At 37.8% G+C, this 13711-nt stretch overlaps 1 protein-coding gene across 1 annotated transcript; it reads left to right on the forward strand.

The window, feature by feature from the left end:
• Nucleotides 1-9167: 9167 nt before the first annotated feature.
• On the forward strand, nucleotides 9168-12967 carry LOC18438198 (basic helix-loop-helix (bHLH) DNA-binding superfamily protein). The gene is made up of 8 exons (XM_006848387.4): nucleotides 9168-10318; nucleotides 11102-11326; nucleotides 11416-11481; nucleotides 11602-11670; nucleotides 11781-11852; nucleotides 11982-12152; nucleotides 12257-12341; nucleotides 12544-12967. Exons 1-8 carry the CDS (start codon nucleotides 9341-9343, stop codon nucleotides 12585-12587), a joined length of 1710 nt encoding a protein of 569 aa, XP_006848450.1. The 5' UTR covers nucleotides 9168-9340; the 3' UTR covers nucleotides 12588-12967.
• The last annotated feature ends 744 nt before the right edge of the window (nucleotides 12968-13711 follow it).

Below are 13711 nucleotides of genomic sequence, written 5' to 3' on the forward strand. Positions count from 1 at the left end.
TGTAGGTTTAATTGGAGGAATAAGATAACAATCATGCAGCCTCCCATGTGCAAATTAAAGAAACCAATACTACTACTATTCCTAATAATAATAATATTTAACAATAATATTTAATAATAATAATAATAATTGTAGGAGTAGCACTATTTATTTGACTTATTATTATTATAGTTGCCCTGAAAATGATAGTAACGTTTTTATTTCTAACATTTGGAAAAGGCTCTGATGGTTCTATTGTTATTGTTATATATTATAAGTATACAATTTATTTTCCTTAACGCATTTTTATTGACTTTGGAGATGGAAAGAACATATTTAAGTAATAACCAACTCACTAATGAGTCACTTTAGGAAATAGTTCATGAAATTTTAAGAAGTTTGCTAGAAAGTTAATTTGTTTATTTTTTTTATTTTGAACTAGAAAAAATCATTTGTTTGTCTCTCACATCTCCCAATAACACAACGAGAAACAAGCATTCTCATCCTTATAAATACCATAAAATATCACTTTATTTATAATCTTCGAAAGGTGAGCAAAGGATTAAAGTCAACTAGATGGGATTATCGTAAATTAATCAAAATAATAAACAAAGCATGATATTATCAAACCTCAACAGTTCATGTAGGAAATGATTGAGAAGCAGGGAGACCAAGGTTCGAGTCATTAGGGATTTAATACTGACATGGACAGCATCTTTGAAGAGTTTGAACGCGATAATGCATGTAGAGAGAGAAAGAGAGAGTTTTAGAGAGAGAAAGAGAGAAGAATCCATGGTGACAGGCCTGGAGAAAGGCGGTGCCCTGTCAGCCATGGAAGTTGCAGGGCAGCTCGTTAGATTATTGGTTTGTTGGATCTTGACCAGATTCCGATACGTATTAACATCTCCTTGAAGGTGATAGTACGTAATGAAGAGAGAGAATGTTCAAGAGAGAGATTCATAAACAAGGATTTACAGGTGGAGAGAGAGAGAGAGAGAGAGTTTTGACCACCAACTCATGTATGCGAAAATCGTGCTATTAATGCTAGGGTTTGCAGTTAGAGAGAGAAAAAGACGGCTCCGACAGAAGCACCACACCTCACCTCTTGTTAGATAGACGGCCTTCAATGTTATCCTTTTGGGTTAAATGCAAAGTCTTCTTCCTTCACTCTCACACTTTCCAGTTTTTTCTCACTCTTCAAATACTTTTTTGAGTGAGAATTTTTCAAAACCTGCTAACATTATAAGTACCATATTGGGTCAATTACAAAATAAAAACACGTTATTCTCAAATTACGAGCAGTACCCTTCCACACGTTTTATTTTTAGGAGCCGAAGTGCTATTTTCACCGACACCCGCCTATTAATCGAGCTTCAAAATTGATGTCAATTTGAAAAAATAGTGTGAATTAAGAGGGGATAGTGTGACAAAAGAACAGAACCCTAAATTTTTCCGTTACCGCTACCATGAAAATATGACAGCAGCAACGAGAGAAGCACACAAAGACAGCCTTTGGGCTCTTTTTTTTTTTTGTAGAGAATTGAACAGAATTTTGTGTTTTTTAGAGAGAGAAACAGAGTGAAGAAAAGAGAAAGCGGCGTTTTTTGTAATTTTGGGATGTGGGTTTTGGGAATGGTTTTTATACTTCGTTTGCAGATCTATATTTTTTATCTTTCCCTACCATCTAGCTGTCCAATTTTAATCAAGAAAGTCACTCACTTTTTTATCTTAGATCCGACGTCTTAAAGTATTTTATTTTTAGTTGTTTTTACCCAAATTGTATAAAAATGAAATTTGGTACGTTCCATCTTCTCATTGAAGTGCACCTATAAAAAATATTAAAAATAATTTTTCGATAAAATATAATGACCAAAATGTAAAAATATTGTTTCCAAATTGAAGCTTTCAAAAGTATTTTGATCATTTTATTTTCTTAAAAATATTATTTTAATATTTTTCGTTCGTACGAGTTTAATAGAAAGATTCGAGGTCTAAAATTTGGTGTCAAAATAATTTATAAAAAAATTAAAAATAAAATGGTGTAAAGACGTGAAATTATGATTGAGGCAATCGTAACCCTACATTTCGAATGGATGGCTGGATAAGGGGAATTATATAAATTTTATGCAATAGGGGAGCATAAAAAGCTACCCTATATGTTTTCGGGGAAAAAAGAGAAGAGAAGAAGTTTGATGAAGAGGAGCATAGTTTGAGCGTGGGGCTTTTAATGGGAAAAAGGCGCAAACGAGAATTACAGGGAGAATGTGTTTCATAGAGAGAAAGGGAGAATTACAAAGAACGCATTTTGTAGAGAAAGAAAGGGAGAATTACAGAAAGAATGGGTTGTGTAAAGAGAGAAAGGGAGAATTATAGAAGAGAGAGAGCCTATTGCATTATCTAAAATTTGGAGGAGGCTCACCAAATTTAGAGGTGGGGATAAATGAAGCTTGAGTGTAGTAAATTTTAGGGTTTTTCTCCTAAGGAATGAGGAAAAAGCTGCAGAGATTGCAGGTAACAAAATGTAGGGTTGTGATGCTTGAAGGCACAAAAAAAAAAAAAAAAAACCCACCCGTCTAGTGTTAAAATTTAATTTCTTGAAAGAGAAGGAAGGGATTAAGTTTCTCTATATCTCCTTCCTCATGTTTTATTTAAGAGTGATTTACGTATAGATCCTAAAAATTTTTGTCAAATACAAAATGCTCAATTATAGATAAAAATTACAAAGAATATCAATTAACTCTTCTTTTTTTTTCAAAATTGTCCTTCTGTTCGAGGACATCCTTGAACCGAATTTTACATTTAACAGTCAACAAGTAATTACATTAAGAAAATGAATACGTACAAAAACAAAAGGAACAACAAGGCGCCCTCTTTGGGTAGGACCTAGGTCAGCCCAATCGTATTAACAAAGGCTGGTACAGGCTACCAAGCCTAAGAGTAGGGCTTGGGGCAGGGCTCCTTTGGTTCGGTCAAGGCCAAGCGAGTCCTTTGGGCTGGGCTTAGGCCAACCAGGTTCGGGCCTATTGCCACCCATAATTTCAGCCATGTTCCACCCCATTATCACCCTTAATTTCAATTTTTGAGTTCTACAACACAAATACTCTCTCTCCATATATTCATACATTTATCCTTTTTCACTAACTGGCGCAGGTCCTATGTGCTGTTCTTTTACACCGAAAGACTCCATCTCTTCAATTAATCTACCCTTCATTTTCACTTTGTTTTTTGTTATAACTTTTCTCATCTCTTTACTGTACCTTCCATCTTACTCTATTCTTGTTTTGGGGTACCTTTTTTTTGAGTTTGCAATTCAAAGCCAAAGATGGGGAGGTGCACGTTCTCATGGGATGTGATTCTAAGGTTCTCATAATGTCTTAAATGGATGGTTCAGATTTTGTGGAAGCAGTCACTTTGGACCATTCGATTTAAAAGGATCCACCCAAACTCCAACTTACCCATATTAAAATAATAAAAATCATGATAAATAAATAATATAAATAAATAAACAAAACAAAGTTCTTGCCAAAATATTCTCACGTGCCTCGTCCCAACATTGGAGCACACACACCTTAAATGATTGCAAGCCCTCATCTCATAAAGACAAAAGGCCCCATGCCTCGAAATGACGGGAAAAAGCCTCTATTTTTACCATAAATGATAAATAAGTCCCAAAAATAGAGATTGCCGTCCTCCTATCGGTCTTGAAATCGATCGAACAGAAATGGGCTCAAGGTTAGGTCGTTAGGGTGGCAAAGCACCAAAATATGACTTCTTTTAAAGTTCCTCTTCCTATCATGGGTAGAGGAGCCCATCCTCACTAAACTACTAAATAAAAAAGAAAAAGTTTTGATTACTTGTTCGTTTTGCATGCGAAAATGCCGAATTGACCATAACGTTCATGTCTTACTATTGACTATGAAGTTGTGAGAGGCTATTCCAATAATGTATCTTACCATTTTGGTAGTGCGACGTACAAATGAAGTGACGGAAGCTCGTAGTATTTCTTCTGTTTCATGTGCTTTGAAAAAAATGGAAAAGTATATAAAGAGAGCATTTATGTTTAATACAAGCATGTCACAATTATTTTTGTCTGTCAAATTTCAAATTGGGTGGTTGTGTGTCATTTGTGTACAGTGAAAGTTCCAAAAAAAAAAATTTAAACTTTGTGGCACACTTCAAGCCATTCAATTTAACAATTAACGACTAATACCAATTGTGACCCCCTTTTAACAAGGATAAATAGTGACGTAGTATACAACCTCGACAAAAAACTCTTCACGTTTGAAAAATCTAACTATACATCAATGGATTACAATATTTGATACACCAAAGAGCATTCACCGTACATTTCCTATGCCTGGACGGCGAAGATTAATTGCAACTGCATTGATGGTCATTCGTTTGGGCATTGTTGGTGTCAATTATCAGTTACAAGGATGCAAGATGACTGTTATGGTGAACCATATGCCACGTCAAAGTGGTGTATGATAAACTTGGGTAAAACTAAGTGGAGGTCCAAACTTAACGATGTTGAAGAATCAGCACACTACACCCCCAACTTTCTAAATCCGCCATTAATTAAAGAGAAAGGTTCGTCTTTGGTGTACAATACCTCAAGGGCACATTTGGTTCATAGGAAATCTTTCTCCATGAGAGAGAATTTTCACTGGACAATTCCCATGTTTGTTTCATGGCATAGAGGGAAAGCGGCAGGTATAAAAGCACCCAAGGTGCAAGTCGCTATGCAGGTGCTATAATGGTAAATCAGATCCGTACCTTAGGCGGTATGATGCTGATTTCTCATCTTGTAGGAAATCTCTCTCCTGGAGAGAGATTTCTGGAATTGTTTCTTACAAACCAACCATGCTCTTAGGGTTTAAATTTGGTTGGTCAAGGGACTATTGGAGCATTTGTGAGAACCTCTAACTTGGAAATGTGTGTCACGTGCCTACAAGTACAATATGGTCTAGTAGTTACATGTGCCCAGAAATTGGAGGACCCAAAGAACAGTACATGTCCTTAGAACATGAATGATCTAAGGACTTTGGTCTATTTCTTCCCCTCATCTCTCACGTTTGTTTTTTGTTTCCTTAACCGAGTAGGTTCATGAGAGCCAATTGAGGTAGGTAAAATAATTCATCATCATGATTATCCGAGCTTTATTCCAACTATTTGATGTCGGCTAATTCCATAAAATAACTACAATATGGTCTAATAGTTACATGTGACCAAAAATTTGAGGACCCAAAGAAGAGTACATATCTTTAAAACATGAATACTTGAAGGACTTTGATCTATTTTTTCCCCTCATCTCTCACGTTTTTTTTTTTTTTTCCTTAACCAAGTAGGCTCATGAGAGCCAGTTAAGTTGGGCGAAATAACTCATCATCATCATTATCCGAGCTTTATCCCAACTATTTGGAATCAGCTAATTTCATGAAATAACTACTATATTAATTGAAATTTTCAAAAACTACAATTTTTAAAATATTCTATATCATAATAGCATGCCACGCTAGCCCTATACTCCATGTGCAACCATGGAATTAGGCTTTCAAAATTCCTTTGTTTTTTTGTGGGTTGAGGATCTCTTTCACAACAAAGATGATGAGCTTCAGATTTGGTTAGGTGTTTCCCAATACTTTTGAAGAGGGCTTGCACTTATTATCACATTTAGGGCTTTAGGAAAAGAGCTTGGGCTTAATTGGTTAACGCGTGACGATTTGCAATGCTACGTCATGAGCTCAATTCTTATAAAAAGTAAGGGCCCTCTCCCCACTCACCAAAAAAAATGTTTATGGCTTCAAAATATATTGAGTGACCACATTTGAGCTAACCAAAACCCAACCCCCTGCCAGCCCATTAACTATCCCAAACAAGTATAGAGAGAGAGACACGCAAAGTGTTCCATTTTGTCTTTGTAGAGAGAGAGAGGGAGGGAGAGAGAGCGGTGGTCATGTGTCACCCAAGTGATCATGTGTCATCCAAAAATTTCAAATCGTTAAACAAGTGAGTTGGAGCACGAATACTATGCTCCTATAGGAGTATACTGTATGCTGACAACTCGGGCAGAAGATTGATCCGAGAAGATTTTTTTGATCCAAAAGGAGATGGAGAGAGAGCAGTGGTCAGGTGTCACCCAGATATCTCAAATCATTAAACACGTGAGCTGGAGCGCTAATATTATGCTCATATAGGAGTATATTGTATGCTGACCGACTTGGGGAGCAGTTTGATTTAAAAAGATTTTTTTTTATCCAAAATTTTGAGAACCACCTAAAAAACAATAAATGATTATATTCAAAAGAAAATTTTGAATTTTGATTTTTTAGATCTCACCTTTTAAAAATTGGGTGGCTTCTATTCAAGCCATAGATAATACAATTTGGAACCCTTTTTTCCTTTGTTTTTTTGAAATATAGCATATAAGCTGAAGAATTTATGTCTCTGGAAAGCCTTAAAAATGGGATTGTATACAATGAGACTATTTGTCTTTAATACAAGGAGATCATAATTACTCACAAATATTGAATGTGAAATCTAATAACTTGAGTGAGTCACAAAGTTTGAGTATTTTATTTTTTGAACCTTGAGCTCGGTGAATAAAATAAATGCAAGTACCCAATTTCATATCCAATAGTCAAGATTGATTGCGACCACCTTATATCAAAGGTAAATGTTATATATATTTCCCTTATAAATAGTGTTAGATTAGTGCTGCTCCATAAGTAAATGAACAAAATGCTCCCTTGGGAACTTGAAATCTTTTGATATTTCGAGCTGTTTCTCTTTCCAAACCGCCTATTCCAATTTCAAAACTCCCATTCTTGTTCACTTCCTAGCTTCAATGCACATGCCAAACGGACGGCCCCCGTGACTCACACGTGCATCAAGCATGGAAAGTGAATTTCTCGCTGGCGAACATCGCCGAAAACTCGGTTTTTTCGCATTTTAATGCAATGATTGACTCGGGGACTGGGAAGCGTTCTCAGTTTTGACGTCGATCATAGATCACATAATTTACCCTTGACTTATACACCTAAATATAAATAAAATAAATCATTTTTTTCCTTTTAATAATATGCTTACTACTAGACTTACTATTGATTTTCTCTCTCTAACTTCTCTCTATAACTTCTCTTTCTCTCTCTAAGTTCTCTGTCTTCCGAGTCACTCTTTGTCAATCATTGCAACATATTTTAACCACTTCCCACTTACGCAAGATGTTTCAAGCAGAGTAAAAAAAAACATGAGTGAGAATTTTTGTATAAAAGACCAAATTACCCCAAGTGTTTCTAACAATGACTCTTTACCCTTAGTGACATTTTCAAAATTACCAACAAGGGTAGAGCTTTTCCTGGTTGAAGCCCTAATTTGCCCCTCTAGGAACTAGGTTTTTGATTTGGATTTAGCTTGAAGATGTAGGTCCATGGGTTGCAAGATATTTAATTTTAAATCTTAAAAATTTGTCAAAACAAATACCACTAGTTACCACCATTGACTCATGTATAAGGGGCATTTTAGGTAAATTTTATAAAAAAATGGACTGTCTATTAAGATATTATTTATCTTTTGTATATAAAAGGTCAAAATCATTCTCACTCATTCAGCGGATGTCAAATTGAATGGCTTGGAGCGAATCATCAGGTCCCAGAATATTTTTTTTTAGAAACTTATTCAATGGCACTCTTACAGTGATTTATTTTGAAATATAAGAAATATAAATGATTATGACCTTCATATACATGTATAAAAGATAAATAGTATCTTTCTAGACAATCCCTATAAAAAAAACCGACTTTATATGTGTTAAATTTCTTAATAGGGTTGGTAACAGGCCAAATCAATAAGCTCGGCTCGGCCCGGCCCTCAAAAGGTATGGCTAAGGCCATGAATTGTTGCCTGAGGCTACTGCCTCCGTGATTTGGTCCGGCTTGATCCTCTTTCTTTCTTTATCTTTTCTTCATTTGTATTTTGCCCAGCTGGCCTAGGCCAGCTCATGGGCACAGGACCTGGTTAGGGGCAAGGGGGCTGTTCTTTCTCTTGAAGCTAAAAAAGCAAGGTCAGTTTGCAAATTGAGGGGAAGAATGGTCATATTTGTTAACGAAAGGTGTTATTCTCATTACCACAAAAAGAATATAAATTGGGGAAATGTTGGGGAGCATTTAAGTCATTCCAAAAGATTCAGTCTGCCCTATTTTGCCCTTTCCTCCACATCACTGCACACCATGTGCCCGCCAACAACGATCCAGAGACACTTAAAAACATTTTAAATTATTAAAAAAACATTTCAGCACAAATAAAATAAAAAATAGAAGAAGGAAATACCCAACCTTGCTTGCACTGTTGATTTTCCTTTTACTAATCCCCTTGCTCTTTCTTGTCTCTTTACTAATCATTCACCATCATATATCATTCCTCCCATTGAAAAAATTTCAATAAAGTTGCCCCTGCATCTCTCTCTCTCTCTAGAGCTCTCACTTTCTCTCTCTAGATCTCTCTCTCTCTCTCTTTCTTTCCCTTTGGTAGTTAAGTTTGGGCCCCTCTTGTTCCTCTCTCTCTCACTGAAAGTTCCTTGAGTTGGGTCTCTCTCCTCTTTTAATTTAATGGGGTTTTTCTCGCTCTAAAAAAGTAAGCCTGTGTTGGATGATTGGGTTTCTCTCTCCTAGTTTAATTGGGCCACTCTCTCCAAAAGGGCCGTTTGTGGGGTCTCTTTGTGTGGGAGATTGGTTGGCGCCTCCCTCTCTTTCTCTCACTAGAAAGCTTTCTCTCTCTAAAAAGCTTTTCTAGAGAGAGAGAGTGAAATGGTAATTACAGAGGGGACATGGTTGGTTTGACGTCCAAGCACCGGCACGCAGCATTGATCGCGGGGTATTTGAGCCTAAGGTCAACATTCCTCGCCTCATACCGCCTTATCAGCCGGACCCTTGTTCCCTTCTCTATCTCTCTCTCCTCCTTTCACAAGCTTTCTCTCTCTTCCCCTCTCCTTAAAAAGAGAGAGAAACCAACTGAACTCTCCCTTTCTCTCTCTCTCTGAAAACTCAAGCTTTATATCTCACTTACAGGAAAACCCACTTTCACTTTTTGACGCCTTCTCTCTGGTTCGGGAGAATTGCTTGAGGAAGACAACTCTCTGGTTTTAATGGGTGCCTGGTTCTATTGGGTTCCATTTCATTGAATTAAGTGCATTTACTCGCTCGAAACCTTGGACTTTGTGTGTTCAGGGCTCCTTCTCCTCTGTTTTAGTAAAACCCGTTAGCAAGCTCTGTGTTTGTCCCTCTTTTCCTCTCACCCCATCTCTGTTTCTCTATTCTCTTTCGCTTCCTGGGTGCCTCTCTTCGGCATACTCTTGTTCTTCTTCATGGAAAAGGACAAGTTCCTCATCAATGGCAGCCCCCCATCACTGAATTACAGACACCCCTCCTCTTCTTCACCTGACTGGAACTCAGCCACCATGAGAATGCAAGGTGTTCCTGCTTCTTCTTCCTCAGAGCCATTGCCCTCATCTTTCCTCAACATTAATTGGGATAGCTCCATTGACCAAAGCGTCCCTTTCCATTCAGCTTTGAGCTCCATTGTTTCCTCTCCCACCTCTGGTCCCTCAGTTCCAGGTGACAGTGTAGTTATCAGAGAGTTAATAGGAAGGCTCGGAAGCATATGCAACAATGAGGAGATTTCACCTCAATCACAAGCTTTTAGCTCGAATTGCTACAGTACCAACACTTCTTGTTATAGCACTCCTCTGAATTCTCCCCCTAAAATCAATCTTGGAGTGGATCACCAGGCTATGGGATCCATACCCATTCCTCCAAATTCTCTCTCTACACCTCATAGCTTAGCCCAATTCTCTACTGATCCAGGATTTGCAGAGCGGGCTGCGAGGTTCTCATGTTTTGGTAGTAGGAATTTCAGTGGAATTGGGACCCAATTTGGGTACCAAGATAACGAGCACCCCTATAACAGAGCATTAGGCTTAGAGAATGGTAAATTGTCTAGAGTTAGCAGTAACCAATCTCTCAGGAATGGGGTTTCAATGGGGGAGAGTAAGGAATTTGATGGGTCTGAAACTGAGTTGAAAAATGGAGAGAGAAAGATGGGCAGGTTAGTATCGCCTGTCGTCTCTGAGGAAGTGAGGAACAGGAATAATGGGAGTTTTTGTAATGAATCTGATGATGCTGAGATTAGTACTGGAAGAGAGGAATCATCAGCTTCTGATCTGATTACAGGTGTGGAGAATGGAGCAAAGAACATGAGTGAGACTACTGGTAGAAAGAGGAAGGCGATCCCCAAGGGAAAACCCAAGGACCAGCCCTTGTCTCAGAATGGGAAGGACATCAAGGTTCTCTCTCTCTCTCTCTCTCTCTCTCTCTCTCTCTCTCTCATGAATTGTTTGACTAGTAACATTATTTACCTGTAGAAATTTTCTTTATTGTCTTGTCTAAATTAGACTTGAGCTCAAGGCCCCTGTTTTCGCATGTAGGAATGCTTGTCTAGGTGTTCATCTTGGTTTGAATTTCCTTCACTTGCTTAGATTTGGGCAGGGTTCTTTGAACTGAATCCCACTCCCCCCACCCCACCCCCTAATTTAGTTTAGAGCTTTATCTCCTTCTCTCAAATGATTGCTGTTCTTGCTTATATTTTTGTCAGGTCTCAGGAATTCTTGAGATTTGGTGTTTTGAGCTGAATTCCAACCCTTAATTTTGTTTAAAGATTAAGTGTTTTTCTTCGTGGAGTTGGTATTTAAGATCTCTTTTCTCAGCAAGATTTAGTCTTGGTTTCTTGTAATTCTTCAAAATTTGGTGCCCTGAGCTGAATTTCTTACCCTAGAGTTTTGAGGGTTTGCTTCTCTGTAGGAAGCGCAAACTTTCTCTTTTATTGGTCACAGCAGTTTCAGTTTCCAGATGATTTAATTTTTCAATGAATCTCAGTGTTTCTAATGCTCGAATTAATAGAATGTTAATATTCCTTGAATAAATTAATTTTTCTCAAAAAACAGCTTGCTGAGTATGGCTCAGCTGAAACCATTTGATATACCACAAAGAGAAAAGGAATAAAAAAGAATCTCCTTCCCAAAGAGGATACATAAATCAGAACTGAATTTCAGCAAATTCTGAATTTGCAGAATGCGGAAACTGATGAATCAAAATCTAAGAGAAGCCGAGATGGCAGCGCTGAAAAGGAAGATGTAAAGCCAAAGACTGAACAGAATGGTGGTTCGAGCTCTGGAGATGGTGGGAATAAGCAAACAAAGGAGACCCAAAAGCCTCCTGAACCACCTAAGCAGGATTACATCCATGTTAGAGCAAGAAGGGGTCAGGCCACTGATAGTCACAGCCTTGCTGAAAGGGTAAGAAGAGCTCTCAATCTCCAAGAATAACTATATGAAAGAAATTGTTGGCCTTCTTTTCAAAATGTAGTGACATTATTCTTTGCCAGGTGAGAAGAGAAAAGATCAGTGAGAGGATGAAGTTTCTGCAAGATCTTGTTCCTGGCTGCAATAAGGTAAAAACATTTTCTAAGCTTCTTCAACTTTGCCCAAAGTTCAAAAGATAAAATAAATATTAAAATACAGGTTTTAAGATAGAACTTCTTTAGAGGCCTTATTGATTAAAATTCTCTCAGGTGACTGGGAAAGCAGTTATGCTTGACGAGATCATAAACTATGTACAATCTTTGCAACGCCAGGTCGAAGTATGTTTGAAATCCCATTTGTTAATTTGCATGACTCCCATGATCTCAGGTTGTTAGTTGAAGAGGAAAATTATTCCTAAGCTTATATTTTTTTTCTATCTTTTTTCCAGTTCCTTTCGATGAAGCTTGCAACCGTAAATCCCAGACTGGATTTCAACATGGAGGGGCTTCTCTCTAAGGATGTGAGTTGTAGTTATTCCCCTTGGACTGAATTTTGGTTCTAATTCCTTTCAGTCAAAAGGAAAATCTTTTCTGTTTTTTTCCCGTCATTTGTCCAGTTTTTCTGAAAATGGTTTATTCTCTGAACCCAGATGCTTCAATCAAGAGGCGCTTCACCTCATATGGTGTACCCCTTGGATAGCTCTTCAGTATTTCAATATGGTCACCAGCAAAACCATGGGCCTCTTCAGAGTGCCATGTCTGCTGGATCTCTGAACATGCAGATACCCGCTATTGATGGTTATGCTGATGCTGCATCTCAGGTAACTCTCACTCTCTCTCTCTCTCTCTCTCTCTCTCTCTCTCTCTCATTTAAGAGATGGTCCCTAATCCAGACCGGAAATTAATAAAATAATCTGGTTCTCAGTTTTCAACCATATGGGATGATGAGCTCCAAAGTGTCGTTCAGATGGGTTTCGGGCAGAACACATTCTCAACTCAGAGCTTTCATGGTATGAAATTGCTATTTATAATCAGCAATTTATTTGGTGCTTCATTCAAAAGTATTTTTGCTTAGCAAAAGAAAAAAGGAGATAAAGAAATTGATAATTGCAAAGCACCTATTAATTATTAAGGAAAAAGAAATGAAAGAAGAACAAACAGTTTGATGTTGTAACCCTACTTATTCATGTTCTGATTATTCATTCCTTACAGGATCTTCAACATTGCCTGCAACGCACATGAAAATCGAGCTCTAAGGCTCTCTTCACCCCATCTGCGAATTTTAACAAGGAGCTCTGGTTCAAAAGGAGCCGTGCCTTCTGTATATATATGGAGATCTTGGAGTAGAAAGCGAATGGACCTCAAAAATACTGATCTATCCATGAGGTCCAAGCCATCCTCCTGTTAGAGATGTTTGCTTCGCTCTTCAGTGACCGATTCTTTTCACGATTTTTCAATGTAAAATCATTAGACTAATTTCAAACTGTGGTGCTAAGAATATATGCCACCACATGTAAGATGTAATATTTTTAGAAAGGAAGAGGGCTTAGCTTCTCATCCTTATCGGACCCCGTAATATGTTGCTCTCTTTCAAGATTATTATTAATTCATTGTGATCTCGGTTATTTGGCCTTAACTTTCGCCGCATTCTCTCTATAACTTCTAGATTGTTAATATGTTTTTTAACACAAGTCTCTATCCTTCTCCAGCTGCTGAAGTCAGTACTAATTCTCTATGATTTTAGGCAAATCGGTCTTGGCTTTACCTCATTCTGTATCTAATTTGTCAAATGTGAATAATTTTTGAACGTACAGTCTCGATATTTCTCAGCATATCAGCTGAAATCATGGAGATTAGTCTTGATTCTTACTTGTAACCAGCTGTGAAGTGGGGCCATGTCTGGTCCCCGAGTCTTGCGATGATTAGGCCAAATGTTAACATCCAATGTATATCTGGTTTCCACATATGGAGGCTGAGTCAGTACTGAAAATTCACCTGTACTTTTCATAGGCCCAACTAATTGAAGAAAAGGTCATGTCTAATGTCTTTGCCTCCCTCATGTCAGTTTTCTTGGGTTTGCACCATGTTAGATCAGACTGAAGCTGGCAAAGCAATAGGTCTTTTATATGTGATGAGAATCTAAGTGCACAGCTTGCCAGTTGTGGGGTTGACTAGGCCCAATGGAGAAAAAGGCTCCTTTGCCAACTGATGCCTTCACAGTTAAGTGAAGAAAATAGTAAAAAGAAATATGGAGGGCGGGCTGTTGTGGAGATGCTCTAAACTGGGTACCACAGATTTGGACAAGAATCCAGTCCCAAGCAAAACAATTAGCCCCAACTAATTTAGCACCTCCTTTTGAATAGGAACCACCAAATTTGTG

This window comes from Amborella trichopoda, chromosome 6 (genome assembly GCF_054954075.1).
Source record: "Amborella trichopoda isolate Santa Cruz 75 chromosome 6, AtrichopodaSantaCruz75HAP2 v2.0, whole genome shotgun sequence".
In the NCBI taxonomy this organism is placed as follows: domain Eukaryota; kingdom Viridiplantae; phylum Streptophyta; class Magnoliopsida; order Amborellales; family Amborellaceae; genus Amborella; species Amborella trichopoda.